We start from the raw sequence: 15,405 nt of genomic DNA, 5'->3' as shown, positions 1-15,405 counted from the left end.
GACACATATACACACAGACACACATATACGTGTCCTAGTTGTAAAGGTAAAGAAAATTTATGGACCCATTAGGTATGAAGTGTTTGGTTCTGTTCTGAGGATTAAGGAGGATTCTGGAAAAGGGCTTTGTGGCTGAGATCATAAGAAACAGCAGAGCAAAGCAAAAAGATATCTGGTAGTGTAATGAAGTAGTATAGACATAAATGTTTATGGATATGAGAGGGAAAAGAGTAGGGAGAAAGTGTCTTTATTTTCATTAAAGGCAGTTCTACTGAAGCCTGAGGGGATGATGAGGGATCTCATTTGGCTCTGGGTATCATATGCTACAGGACCTGTTTCATCTTGCCTTCCCAAGCCTCAGGGCTGTGCCTCCGAGATTCTCTCCAGTGGTTGCCTTAGGCTACAGTATAGGGCAGATGTAGTTAGAGGAGGGCCCTATTTAGAATAATTGGTCAAAAAGCAGGTTATTTCCCTCCCTTTCTTGCTGGACTGGTTGCTGCTCTGGAATGAAAGTTTGATTGGTCTGTTGGCCATGCCCACCTGGACTTGGGGAAGCCAAGAGAAAGAATCTTCTGTTCCCCCATCTGCTGTTGCTTTTAAACCTGTGGCCTAGAAAATGGCATTATACTGAACAAATAGGATATGAATAGACCCGAGACAATGCTGGAACTGACACCGGATAAACTCATGAGTCCATGCTGTGCTCCATAAGGACTGTATTGCTACAGGCTTACTACTCACATCTCTTAGCCACAAAGAACCTGGAATTGGTCTTGCTTGAGAGTCTACATCTATAAAAATAGCTAGTTTGTTCCCTCCCTTCCTTTCCTTTCTTAGACGATCCCCTCTCCTTCATTTTGCCCCTGGGCCCTTCACAGTTGCCATAACCAGCATTGCTTTCATTCTTTCATACTTGTTCCTGCCTCATTCATCATCTTCCTCTCGTTGAAGTCTCATGAATTTTGAGTTGAATTTGATTATAACACAAAATCACCCATTTCTGCTTAATGTTCTGTTGATCTTAGAACTTTAATGCCTATTCAACACCTCAAAAAGAGAATAGCAATGTAGTTGTAATAATGCTGTTAGTGCGTTTTGACATTAACAGATGACATGTCTAATGAATAGTGTGGCTGCTTAGATTGCATAATTATAGGTTAGTTTAACTTTAGGAAAATCATATGCAGGCTATTTAGAGACTTTTTGTATAAGTATTAGAGCACTTAAGTCTAAAAAGAAACCCACTCCTTCAGTGCTGATCATTCTTTGTTTTTCCAGGGTTTGCTACTCAGTAGGAAAAAAACAAAATGAAATAGAAACTATCTTTAAAGGATGGGTTTAATTCAGTGGCCCTTCCTGGTTTAAATAACACTTCAGTTAACGTGGTTTAGCATTGTGCTTGTGACTGGGGTCATTGGGTACAGACATGCAGGGTTTATAGGAGGACAGCCTGGCACTGGCATACAGAAACAGCTAGAATTTTACAATGTAAATCAGGGATTATCTGTGCCCTTTGAACTTGATTTTCTGGGGTGGCAGTGGGGGACAGCTAGTTACTGTACTGACTTCTTGCAACAGTTTCTTAATTGGTATATCAGGTGACAGGTCTTATAGAGTCACCAAGGCACTGTGAGACTTCTCCATGTATTTATTGGCTTGTAAATGAATGTTCACATATATCATTTAGGTTCATTTGATTAACGAAAGCAAGGGCTGACTCTAATAAATAACTGCTACAGAATGGCTCAGTGAAGGAGTGAATATTCCTAGTTTCCCAGACTCTGCTTGGCAGAGCTGAGCAGGGGGTGTGGGATGGGGGGTGGTGGTGGGGGAGTCAAATGTGTGGCTAATAAAAGTGGTTTTTGACTTTGAACTGGATTCAGAAGTAATTCTGCCTTCCTGTACCTGAAGCCTTCCAGTACTCTCCCTACCCCTGAACATTTCTCTCCTGCTGCTCTTCATTTGCTGTCTGGTAGTCAGTCTGCAGCTGCTTTCATCTCTTGCCGCTGGTACTCTTGGCCTAGTACAGGCTTGACCTCTTAGCAGCTGAAGTTGACTTAGTTATTCTCCTAGCATTCTCTGGATGACTTGGTTGCTCTTACATAACTTCACATTAACTTTGCTGATATGAAAGGTCAGTTTTCACCAATGTCAAAACTTACTCATCTTTGAAAAGGGGGAAAACCCTTTTCTTTTTGTTATCAGATTCCTTAAGGAATCGGGAAAGAGCTTTCCAGATCCATGTCTGATAGCCACTGAGTGGCATTGCCTAGTGTCCCCCTTGGAAATGTTCTATGCTAACAGATCACCAGGGAGCTGAGCTGAGGCTCTGGGTCTTTGACTTTCTCCTGCCTGAAGGTTTTCGTTCCCTGGATATTCATGGAGGAGTTGGAGGTGCTTGTCCTTCTCCTTGTGTTTAATACCTTTTTGCACAGGTGGGCAAGTATGCAGACTTTGCAGTTAGAAAGCCAGAGTGGGAGGCCTGACACTGCTGCTTACTACCTTTGTGGCCTTGAGCAAGTTACTTCAGTTTTCTCATATGTAAAGTGGAAATTAAACTACCTAACTCTTACTTGCTCTGAGATTTGATGTAAGTATGAAGTGCCGGCACATAATAGTGTTCCCTAATTGTTAGCTACAGGTAATATATGTGTATATACATATAAAGTCCTTGTCATTACTTCCCATGTTTTATCATCTGCACTAAACTTCCCTAATGCCAGACTTGCAGAAGTGTTGTACAGCAATGCTTTTCTCTCTGGAGTCATCATTCTGTGAATTTGAACATCACTCTTGGTTTCTACCGACCACCCCAGTGCTGGTGCCATCTTTTTTCCTATGAGAAAATCACAATGAAAATATAAAATAGGCAAGTGAAGTGATATCACATGTTCTCTTTTACATTTTAATTCAGCTGAATCTCTTCGATAGGACAATTTATATTTTAGTGAAAGTTTAATTTTCAAATTTATGAAAATATAATGGTCTTAGAAGAATATCGAAGGAAGAGTTGCTGTAATTCTTTGTTGGATCCTAAGAACACTAAATCATTCTTGTCCTCAAATGGATTAAAATCTCTTTGGTGAAAGGAAACATGCAGATAAGAAAGGCAAGGTTGATCATGGTGCCGAAATATCAAGAGTATAGGTGTTAAGACAAATTAAGTGAAGGAGGACATTCTTCTAGGCTGGTATCATTTCAAAGCAGGTAAACCCTGAGCTCAGCCCTTGATTGATGTGTAGGATTTAATTTGGTATATATTCTCAAAAAGGGCTTTCAGTGAAAGTGGGAGAATTTTGATGGTGGGAAGATATACTGTGGAATCAAGGGAGCCCCTGGCTTGATCAGTCCCTCCACAACCACCCCAGCCCCCAGCATCTTTTTAGTCAGTAACCAGCTCTGTGTTTGTGTGTCTATGCCTTTTTCCCCCTCCAAAAGTCTCTAAGATTTATTTGACCTGTTTGCCTTTTTCATGAAACACTGTACTCTTCTTTTCCCACCTCATTTATTTTATAGAACAGGACACAGATTCCCTATGCTTTCCCTGGTCTGTTGTTTCAGAAACAGAAATGCAAGTCAAGTTCTTAAAAAGAGGTTATTACTGCAGTCGGGAAATAAAGATTAACAAGAAGAACAAAAAGAATTACAAAAATCGTATTAAAATGGCTGTGGCAGGTTGCTACTTGATAGGGGCGTTCTCATGACCTGTCTTCAAGATACTCTTGTGGGAGCTCTTCTAGTTCTCATCTTAGGTCTCTGGTCTCTCAGCTCCCTGCTGCAGCAGACCAAGACCCCCTGGCTACAGTTATCTGACTGGGCCCTGCTTCCAGATGTGCTGTGATCCTCAGTTCTTTTTAAAATTGCCTTCCTGGTCTCTTCTGGTGTTCCCCCTTCCTTTTGTTGCTTAGGCTGTACTGTTCTTCACTAGTGATCTTCAGCAGCTTGTCCCAACATTCTTGGGCCCTGGAGCCTGAACTGAGATGGCCTGTAAGCCACAGTTAGGCTCCAAAGATTCTTCCCTTAAGCTTTACATCATCAAAACTGACCCAAGCCTTGCCCATTTCCTCCTTTGCAGGAAGGTCTCTTTGGCCTTGAACCAGAGGTCTTCCTAGCATATATGGGACCCTGGAAATGAGAACTATCATCTTCATTTATTTTATTTTGCAGTTCTTCTATAGCATTTTGAATGTCTTAGGCACATTCTGAGTACTTTCAAAAATTAACTCGTTTAATCCCAGAGGGAGATTGCTAACATTCTGTTTCCACTGGTTTCAGCCCCTTGAAGACTCATTTCTTATGCTTCAGACTTTTGCTCCCAACAGATACTTTAGTGGGTATCTGTTTAGTTTTGGGGCACCTCTAATTATTCAGAGTTTTGGAAAAGCATTTTATACTGTTAGTCTTCGTCCAGGTTACCAGCTTTACCCACTTTTTTGACCAGTTTCAGTATCAGAATTTAATACCTATAACATATACTGACCCATTAAGAAAAACAAAATAAAACAATGCTTTCTTTTAACTAGATAAGGCTGGTGGTTTATTTTTCATTATTTTAAATGTAGTTTATTTTTCATTATTTTAAATGAAAAAAATAAAGTATGGGTTAACTAAAACCCCTAATCAATTTACTGAAATGTAACTAAGTACAGTGAAATGCCTAAATAAATTACAGAATATCTATTACATTAGGATATAAATTGTTTAAAATTCACTTCTTTATCATCAAACAATATGATTTTTAACAAACAGTTGCTATATCTGTAGCAACATCCACATGTTGGTACCAGCAATATCTAAGCAGCATGTCCATTTTGTTGACATTCAGAAATTTTCAAAATAACAAACTCTGACTCTAATGATCTAACGGTTTTATTTGGAATGTGACCTGAGCCTTTTCTCACTCACCATTTTGTTAAACATATTTTTAATTTAGGGAATTTAAATACAAATTTTTCTTACATAAACATTGCAACCTCCCCTGGCCCCCAAACTTACATTGAGAGGTACATTCTCAATGTTAAGTGTGGGAGCCTGGGGCGGAGGGTGGGGGGCGGGGGTGCGACCTAGATAGTAAAAGCTAAAAGGTCTTCTAACCAGAAGTGTATTAACCCAGGAGATAGTCTATGTAATATACTTATAAGTGACTATTGTAAAATTAAAGTAGATGTTTTAAGAGCTAAATGTAAATAATGGACTTTACATTATTTCATGACTTTGGAATGACCTGTGGTATTATTCTTCAGAGTAGACAAGAAAAACTGACATTTGTCTGTGCTAAGGTATTTGAATGGACAGTCTTTGAGTAGGTTTATTCCCAAATGTGATTTTAAAAAGTCAGCTTTATTTTCTTTTCATTTAATTATCTTAAATGCAAAGTTTTTAGTTGAAATTGTAATGATCCTGTGTTAACTATCTTTTCCTAATCGATGAAATTATGTTTAGAGCTTGAAGAAACGGTTTAAAAGCACTTTTAACAACATTGCCTGGCTCTTCTCATTTGCCAGTTCCCTTTTATAGACTCCTGTTCCCAGGGGGTATTTTAATTTTTTAAAGATAGTAAACATAGTTGTTTCTTATGCTGACTAATATAGTTACAATAACTGAAATATTTGTGGATCTGTTTCTGCTGATTCTTACTCTTAGTGGCTTTTTTTCTTGTGTATTATAGGTATGTAAGGTTTTTTGTTTTTATGTTTATTTTTGTTTTAGCTTTTTCTCCTGTGATCTGCTCATTCTTTTTTTTTAGCATAGTCTTGGGCACGTAGAAACACTCAGCACAGAGGCTGTGATATTTCTCAGTATCCCATTGTTTTTTTTTTTTATTGCATTTTAGGTTTTGGGGTACATGTGCAGAGCATGCAATACAGTTGCATAGGTACACACATGGCAGTGTGTTCTGTTTGCTTTCACCCCTTCACCCACATTTGGCGTTTCTCCCCAGGCTATCCCTCCCCGATCTGCTCATTCTCAAAAATTATTTGTAGGGATTATTTGATACCTAGATTAAGAGTGTCTTCTCCAGATGGTAGTTATGTTTGCTTCTGCCAGATGCCTGTGAGTGCCTGAGACCACCTCCCACCAAGATCAGAGATTGGGGTCTCTGGATCACTAAGGTTAGGGGAGCCCAGGCTGCAGATCCAGGAGGGCTGCCTTATGGCCAGTTTTTCTGAAACCAGTTTGTTTTCTCTTTCCTCTTCTGCTTCATGGCCAAGAGTAACCTCCCTTCAGTCCCAGGTTGCTGGGAGGGATTACTTTTCGTTCATCTTTGTGAGTTGGGATCTCAGCTTACTATATGAGTATGTGACTTCGGCATTCTGTGGCCCCACTTCTCATTTCTGTTTTATTCTAGATTTTGCCCTGGTTATTTCTTATTATCCTGTGACTCTTGTTTTTAAGATTTATTTATTTTTTCTACTTTATCTGTTATCTTTGGTTGTTTTCTCTTTTTTTGAGACAAAGTCTCGCTCTGTTGCCCAGGCTGGAATGCAGTGGCACGATCTTGGCTCACTGCAACCACTGCCACCAGGGTTCAAGCGATTTCCAGCTAAATTTGTAGTTTTAGTAGAGTTGGGGTTTCACCATGTTGGCCAAGCTGGTCTTGAACTCCTGACCTCAAGTGATCCACCCGTCTCAGCCTCCCAAAATTCTAGGATTACAGGTGTGAACCACCATGCCCAGCCACTATCTTTGGTTGTTTTTATTAGGAAGATTGGTCCAAATAATCTAGCTCACTGTTTATAAATAATCTTCCCTATTTGCCCTTTAGTAATCCTTCACGGTTTATGCAGCAGATATAAGACTGAGCTGCTGTAATGGATGAGGGAACTGAGGCTGGGAGAGGTAGTGATTGATGTAAGATCATATAAGCGAGGGTGCAGCCTGGAACTCCTGAATAGAAGTCTTCTTTCCAACCTGCCACTCCCTGTGAGCTGTCTTCTACTGAATGTATTAGAATTTTGAATGAAGCACCATATGGTAAGGGAATTTTTTTTAAAAAGATGTAATAGCTCTACAAAATTATTTAGACATTGACCAATGTAGATTATATTGATGTAACTTTTTCCAGATATGGCATTTGAAATGGAAAATAATAATTGCTTTTTTTTTTTCTTTCAGCTGAAGTGAGTAGTGAATATAGTATGGACAAGGCAATGGTTGAATTTGCTGTAATGGATCGGCAACTAAACCATTATGTAAAGGCTGTTCAATCTACGATAAATCATGTAAGTTTATGCCACTCACTGGTTATATATTTGATTATAAATGCACTGACCGAGAAATAGAAACACAAAATCAAAATTCTTCTCTATCCTTTAATGTTTTCTTATCCTTAGTGTAGCAGCTATTAATTTCCTCTAATTTGGAAGTCTCATAAAATTGGAATTCTAAATATTTTCCTGGAAAATATTAAATCTATTTTTTTGTCTCAAAATTTTAGTTAAGCCTTCTTTGAATGTGAATAGATTTTTATAAAAATGCTAAAAATTGCATGCAACTTGTTTTTATTGTTATTTGCTTAAGTCTAAAATTGAGGCCAGATTTAGTTACTCATTCTCTAATTTTAACTAATACACATCTATTGCCAAATTCTTAGAATCAGGTAATAAGGAAGGTTTTAGAGCAAGTTTAAAAATAAAGAAGATCAGTATTTTGGTTTTTCCAGCAGCCAAACTTATCTTTGTTGACTCCAGCTGTCACAGGAACCACACATGAGACAGTTAAGGTGGGAACATGGCAACATCCTTTTCAGTAGTACTGTGTTGAGTAAGAAATGAGCAATACGATTGCAGTAATGTTTCTGAGAAGTCCTTTGTCCTCTGAGCAGTGGAAACTCCCTGTTGAACTGATTTTGTATACCTGTGTAATAGGGTGTCTTGTATTTCTGGTTTCTTTATTTGCCTTTTCTTACTTACAGCTATGGGAAAATTCCAAAAATCAAATATTTTACAAGATCAGCAACTACTCAGTGTAAGATACATTTTTAAATAATGTTTAATACCTAAGCCAATGAAATGAGCATTATATAGTTATAGTAAGCTTTGTTTTCGTTCCTTTTTTTTTTTTTTTCTGAGACAGAGTCTCACTGTGTCACCCACAGTGGAGTGCAGTGGCACCATCTCGGCACACTGCAACCTCCACCTCCCGGATTCAAGCAATTCTCTGCTTTAGCCTCCCGAGTAGCTGTGATTACAGGCATCCACCACCATGCCTAACTAATTTTTGTATTTTTAGTAGAGACAGGATTTCACCGGCTTGGCCAGGCTGGTCTTGAGCTCCTGACCTTGCGATCCACCCACCTCAGCCTCCCAAAGTGTTGGGATTACAGGCATGAGTCACCGTGCCTGGCCAGTGAGCTTTTTTTAATGGTTTGTATTTAAGTATAGTATTTGACTAACTTTCAGAATATCTCCTTATATCCAAGTAATAAACTCATTCAGCTTGTAAAATTTTGATATTTCTGGCTATTGTGACTGTTAATCCTGGTCTTATAAATATTTCTTCCATAGGAAAATATGACAGTGCCGTCATGTTGACATCATATTTGAAACTGAATAGCACTAAGACTAGAGGCTTTCCATTTCAGCTGAACCCTAGAACCAGCCAGTTTCTGAACTCTCAGAGATTCTGATTTCATTAATCTGGAGCAGCAGTATTTTTTAGAAACTCATTCTAATATGTATTCAAGGGTGAAAACCACTGTCTTAAAAGAATAAGACAAATGTTTACTACCAAAGATTAGAGTTAGTGCTGTTATATGGATCAGTCTCGCTTTGAGCCTTACATTCTGTGGAGCTTACAATAAGGCTTTCTATCTTTAACTTTATACTGTGCAAATGCAGTAGCACAGTGGATATTATAGATAAGAAAAGAAGATTTTTCATGAAGTCAAAGAACTTTATGTTGTTTTTTTTTTTCCTATTAAACTCTAGAATTTACAGATACTTAAAGTATTTTTACCTAAAGAATTGAACTCTTGGCTGGGCATGGCGCCTCACGCCTGTAATCTCAGCACTTTGGGAGGCCAAGGTGGACAGATCCCCTGAGATTCCTAGCCAACATAGTAAAAGCCCATCTCTACTAAAATACAAAATTAGCTGGATGTAGTGGCATGCACCTGTAATCCCAGCTACTCAGGAGGCTGAGGCAGGAGAACTGCTTGGACCCGGCAGGCAGAGGTTGCAGTGAGCTGAGATCACATCACTGCACTCCAGCCTCTGTGACAGAGCAAGATTGTATTTAAAAAAAAAAAAAAAAATTGAATTCTTTCCCCTTCAGGACATCGAGTCACTCATTTAAAAAGTTTAAAAATTCTCACCCTTTCCCACACTCAATAGTTAACAACATTTATTTTATCTCCGTTTTCAGCCCTAACCTTAGACTAGAATAGACTGGAACAACTTGGATTTAGTGATTCCAATGCTTGTCAGGAAGGTCCCTGGTCTTTTATAGGAAGAAAAACATTTTTCTTTTATGATGCAAAGGTATGCTCTCTAAGCAAGCTGGCTACCAGACCAAGAATAATAAATCATCATTTCATAAGGTTTCTAAGACTTGACATTATATGTGGACATAATGGACATATGACCATTATTTTGAGGGAAATGTTTTGCACCACTGTATGTTCTTGAAGCTAAGGGTACTGCTATCTTATTGCTTGTTTTGGTGAGGGATAAAGAGTGAACAGCGGCTTGGGAGGGGCAAGGATGATACAATTGTTCAGAAACAGCAATGATCTAGGGATCTGAAGCTTTTCCAGCCCTGGTTCTTCTACTTTCTGAGTTATGATCCTCGATCAAGAAACCTAACCTCCTGAAACCTCATGTTCGTTGTCTGTAACATTCCTCCCTGTGTATTTCACAGAATGATTATGTGAATCAGATTAGATAATGTATAACAAAACACTTTGGCATTCATAAAATTTGATAGGGCTATAAGATAACATATTATTGCAAATTCAGATTTCCAAACAGAACTCCTTAGAGAGATGGATCAAAACCTTCTAAAAAGCAAGTGTTTCGTTTTGCTTGCTTTATTTCAGGGTATTTTTTTTTTGGCTTTGACCTGTCGTATTCTGGAATTCAAGAGTTATATAGGATTAAGTGTAAGCTACTTAAGTTATTGCACGGGTGTTTATGGCCTCTAAAGTGAATGAGTTGTTTTAAATAAATATTTTTTTAAAAGGCACATAATGGGAACCCATACAAGTCCCATTTAACCCACTGCTCTGTCATAGACTTCTACAAGCCGTGATACTTCCATTACTGTAATATGTGCCTAGATTTGGATCTACCCTGTGGTCTTTCTGTTCATGAATTTTTACATAGTCATAGAAAGTTGATTTTAAAACTTTTATAATCTTTAAAGAGCGCTCGAGTTTATTATTTAAATAGACATCTCTCCCACCCTCATCTTCGCAGAATTCTGAAGATTATGCTCCTTTTGAAAAAGTTTTGGAAGTTTACTTTGGAACCTTAGAGCTGTGGGTCACCTTACCAACAATCCCTGGAAAGTCCCTTTGGCAATTAGCAGAAGCTCTCAGATTGCCTTCCATTGTCTATCAAGAAAATAGAGCTCCTATAGTCCGCAGTGCCTGAAGATTTTATTTGGTATTGGCATCTATTTTAGTGCTTTGAAACTTAGTGGGGGAAAAAGGGACTTCATTCTGGCTAATTTGTTGAGAGAATATTACAAAGTGAATACTTACATTCTCATAAGTCATTTATAAAAACTTTCAGGTTAAATGGGTTATATACCTGTCACAACTCTTTAAAAACTTCATTTAGATCCTCAGAGAGTTCTATATGAACTTTTTCGATATTTTCAGCCATCAGACTACACGTCATAAAAGTGTTTTGAGAGCTGTAAGATGGTACACAGATACATACTTTTTTAAAATCACTATTACAGCCATGGAAAAACTCTTTTTTTAGTTTCATATTGAGAACAGTGATGTTCTGAACACTAACTAGGCTTCTGATGACCTAATGTTTCCTCCCTTGCTTCCTGTGCTTTTATTCAGTACATTGAGGAGACACTGTTGGCTGGCGTTTTGTTTTTGAGTTTTCATAAATAAATGAATAAATTTATGAACATTTGAATAAATGTTCAAATAAATGTTGGAACAAATATTTACTGAACAGCCATGTGCCAGGCACTTCTAGTTGCAAGAAATAGGAAATCAGAAGGTCCATATGACCTCACCTCAGGATATTTGAAGTACAGAACAGGACAAATATTTTACAAATGTTATTTAATTACTGTTGTGGTGTGTGCTACAAATTAAAAAAGCATTCAGGGAAAGTTAAGAACTCAGTGGGCAATAATGTCTTTGGGGCAGGGAAGAATTGGGAGACCCCTTCTGGAGGAAATGATATTTAAGATGCAAGTCAGATGAGTCTCAACATGGGGAGTATGATATATTCTGTGACTTTTGCATGAAATGGAAGCACCTTATTTCTGATTGTCATGATGTTAGTTTCAGAGTGCCTTAATCAATCAAAGACTTATTGTGAAAATTAGCCCAGAGAAGGCCTACCTTTATATATAGAAAGTTAATGTTTATAGAATTGTTGAGTAACCTATCTAAGGTTGGTCAGTGATTCATTTATTAATAGATTTTTTAGTGCCTGCTATGTGCCAGGAACTATGCTTAGTAATGCAAGTCATGGCAGTAGTTGAATTAAGAATTCTTTCTTTTTTTTTTTTTTTTTTTGAGATGGAGTCTCACTCTATTACCCAAGCTGGAGTGCAGTGGCACGATCATGACTCACTACCACCTCCACCTCCTAGGTTCAAGCAATCCTCCTGCCTCAGCCTCCAGAGTAGCTGGGACTACAGGCATACACCACCATGCCCAGCTAATTATTTTTGTATTTTTAATAGAGACAGGGTTTCACCATATTGGCTAGGCTGGTCTTGAACTGACCTTGTGATCTGCCCACCTCGGCCTCCCAGAGTGCTGGGATTACAGGCATAAAATTATTTCATTATTAATATTCTACTTCTTAACAGGTGTTTTCTCTCGTGAAATGAGACTTTTTACTGAATATTGAATAAACCCAGTGGTAGCACTGTGTGTTTCTGATTATGTGTTTATGATTATTTTAAACTAAACCTATAGTTCCAAACTGTGGGCTTCAAAGTGCTCAGGGTAGGTTTGGAGAGTGAACACCAGTTTAGTTCAGGGAATCCTCACATCTATTTCTAGGTATGTGCTTTTTCAAGTAATAGATGACAAATCCAACCATTATCATGGGAGTAGTCCTTGCAATGTTTTTATAACCTTAATTCTCACAGGGAAAATGACGGCTATGTAGCAAAATGAGAATGACCCAGCAAGTTCAGAGATTAGTGTCATATATATTTAGCAATTGATGATGAAATATACACCCTCTCAGCTAGATGTGTTGGCACAAGCCTGTAGTTCCAGCTACTTGAGAGGCTGAGGTAGGAGGATCGCTTGAACCCAGGAGTTTAAGACAAGCCTGGACAACATAGCAAGACTGTATCTCTTAAAAAAAAAAAAGTATACATCCTCTCATGATTTTGGTGGCCAGTATAGTCTCCGAGTTTAACAAAAGTAAAGCTTGAGAGTCACATTATACTTCAGTGTCTATTGTTTTTATTACGATCTTTAATTGTGTAGTTTTACTTTAAGAAATTTTATCTCTTAAAAGCATTTTCAAAAAGATGTTTCAAAAAAAGAATTTTCAGACTTTACCTATATATTATTCTTTTGGTATTTACTGCTTCTGGACGTTAATTTATTGGAAAATCTAAGTATGTCTTCCCTTTCCTCTAATACCGTCTTTTATGTTACTTGCATCTTATAGATTATATAAGATTTTAAAGCATTAATATTGGATTACAGCCACATATTTGTTTTTGTTCTTTAAGTCAGTGTTTTATAGCAATTCCTACCAGAAGCCTGGTGAGGGAGAATATTTTTCTTCTTAACTGGAGCAAGTAGGTGCTAGATTGGTCCATTTGTATTGCTTTTTGTAAATTGGTTCATGGGTATGCCCCATGGAGTGTGGTTTTTCACTTGATATGATAACCTGAACATTTCATATACTTTTAAAACTAATATGTTGAGAGTTAGAAGAGAAGAAATGTATTTGATGTATGCTGTTGAAACTAAAGCAATCTTAGATGTCATAAAGGAACATAGTGGGTCAAGGGTAGAGTTTATCTCAGCTCTGTCATTATGCAGCCGGTTTTGACTGTTTTTGACATAGCACTTCCCTGTGCCTCCTTGCTGTTCACCCTTCATCACCTGGTAAGTTGTGCCTTTTGCTTACTGTACGCTTACCTTAATACCCACTGCTTTAACGTAAAATCCTAGAGGGTAGCTTGCAGGTTGGAAGTTACCATTTTACTTTGGGAAGAATTTCTCCCTTCAAAAGCTAATAATTTATTTTATAGTGTCTGAAAGCAGTTCTAGGCCACAGGATATAACCTATTATATATGACCGCTTACTGACTGAATATAAGAATACACCCCACTCTATTAGGCATTGTGAATCATTGACAAAATAAGAAGGATGGGGAAATTCATTCGGTGGCTGTAAAATTTGAGAACAGAAGATTCCTGAGCATGAGATAAATTGCTGTTGTCAGCAGAATAGCAAGAAAGTAAGAGGTGACAGGAAAGTGAAATTAGTGAAAGTTCTTCGAGCCATAGGGGAAAGTACTGGGAGACTCACCTCTTCTCTACTCTCTGCATCTGGCATTCTACAGTGACGGAAACTCTTACATCTTTCTTGTCAAGAATTTTTAAATGAGTTATATATGAACCTTTTCATCTATAGGAACATTGCCCAGGTGTGCAAATTAACCAAAGAAAGTTGACTGTAGGTATTCACTCTTCAGCCACTTGAAATGTGTCTATTTCTGTGATTACTGGTAATTAACTTCGATTTCAGTGGTTCAGAACTTCCTGTATAGGTATTCTCAAATTAAGGTTGTGTTTGGTAATGTTTTGCCATTTTGCCTAATAAACAGAGATAGAGACAATGAGTTCCGAATATAGTGTTCCACTAATTGAATTGCCTCTGTAAAAAGAATCTAGATATAAAATGTCCTAGGTTACCAAGTAATATAGCTCCTAATAGGTGAAAATATGTTATATTGAGACTGATTTTCAGGTTATTTTATAGAAATCCATCTTAGTGTTTTAGAGTTATTAAATGTTGAGTTTTAATCAGAATTATGAACAGTTGCACTTTACTGGGCCTTAACATGCCTCTAGTGTAGCATTTTCAATAGTTTGCTCCATAATACTAATTAATCAGGATGTGAATAACTGTAATAGGACGATAGGATTTTGTGGTCAAATAAGTTTGGGGAATGCTTGATTAAAGGAATTTCCTTAAAGACTCCAAAGCCTTTAATGTGCTTTTATGCAACGTGATTCTCCCAAGAAAGAGGATATTCAGAAATTTTATAAACTTAGTTAACTAGAAAATCTCTCTGGAGGAGGGACTGATATTCTTCAGAACCTACTTTGGGAAGTGCTGCTGTAGTTTCAGCCCCTAATTTTACGAAGGAGGCTATAAAATAGGTCCAGCAGTCTGTGTTAGAGTTTTTGTGACATCCAGAAAAGTGAGGAGTATGTCAGGCTCCCTCCTGATATGACCCTTAAAAATGTTTTTAATTTTTTTTTTTTTTTTTTTTTTTTAGGTGGAGTTTCACTCTTCTTGCCCAGGATGGAGTGCAGTGGGGCAGTCTCGGCTCACTGCAACCTCCACCTGCTGGGTTCAAGCATTTCTCCTGCCTCAGCCTCCCAAGTAGCTGGGATTATAGGCACCTGCCACCAATGCCTGGCTAATTTTTTGTATTTTAGCTGGGGTTTCACCATGTTGGGCAGGCTAGTCTCAAACTCCTGACCTCAGGTGATCCACCCGCCTCATCCTCCCAAAGTGCCGGGATTATAAGCGTGAACCACTGCGCCTAGCCCCTTAAAGATGTTTTTATCTTTAGGGTCAGGAAAGGGCCTTTCACTGTTGCACTCCTCCAACAGTGAAAAAGAGGAAGGGACAGCTTTTAAAAACATGCTGTGATTGCTTAGTCTGTGTTTGAAGCAAAGAAGACCCCTTCGTGCAGTGATGATATGAGAAAGAGGAGAGAAGGAAATGTTTGAGAGGAAACAAAGAGAGGGGCGTACAGAAGAGGCAGGAGACAGCAGCAGCAGCAGAATGGGTAGGAAATGCCTATAGACCTTTGAAGGGCCTGGTTCACCACAGCACTCCAGGTAGGCACTAAGGTGCCCAGTGTGATTATTAAACACTTTAGCCTCGGTGGCACTAGGCCATCCTAGCAGCTAGTTCTTTAAAGTACCCAAATAATGTGAATGTTTTGTAATACAGCAAACTCCTGGTTATTTCTGACATTGGACACAGTCCA

General features: G+C 38.2%; 1 protein-coding gene across 4 annotated transcripts in view; it reads left to right on the top strand.

Moving 5' to 3' along the window:
- The window catches only part of NSMCE2 (NSE2 SUMO ligase component of SMC5/6 complex), a 271,400-nt gene that overhangs the window by 56,394 nt on the left and 199,601 nt on the right, over positions 1 to 15,405 (top strand). For all 4 annotated transcript variants that reach the window (XM_008983274.5, XM_002759232.6, XM_008983273.5 and 1 more), the window contains one exon: positions 7,117 to 7,223. In XM_008983274.5, coding sequence (XP_008981522.1) covers positions 7,117 to 7,223 — 107 coding nt within the window. The remainder of the gene's footprint in view (positions 1 to 7,116; positions 7,224 to 15,405) is intronic.

Source organism: Callithrix jacchus, chromosome 16 (genome assembly GCF_049354715.1).
Source record: "Callithrix jacchus isolate 240 chromosome 16, calJac240_pri, whole genome shotgun sequence".
In the NCBI taxonomy this organism is placed as follows: Eukaryota; Metazoa; Chordata; class Mammalia; order Primates; family Cebidae; genus Callithrix; species Callithrix jacchus.
Note: the sequence above shows the minus strand (reverse complement) of the source record. Positions and strands in the feature narration are given on the sequence as shown.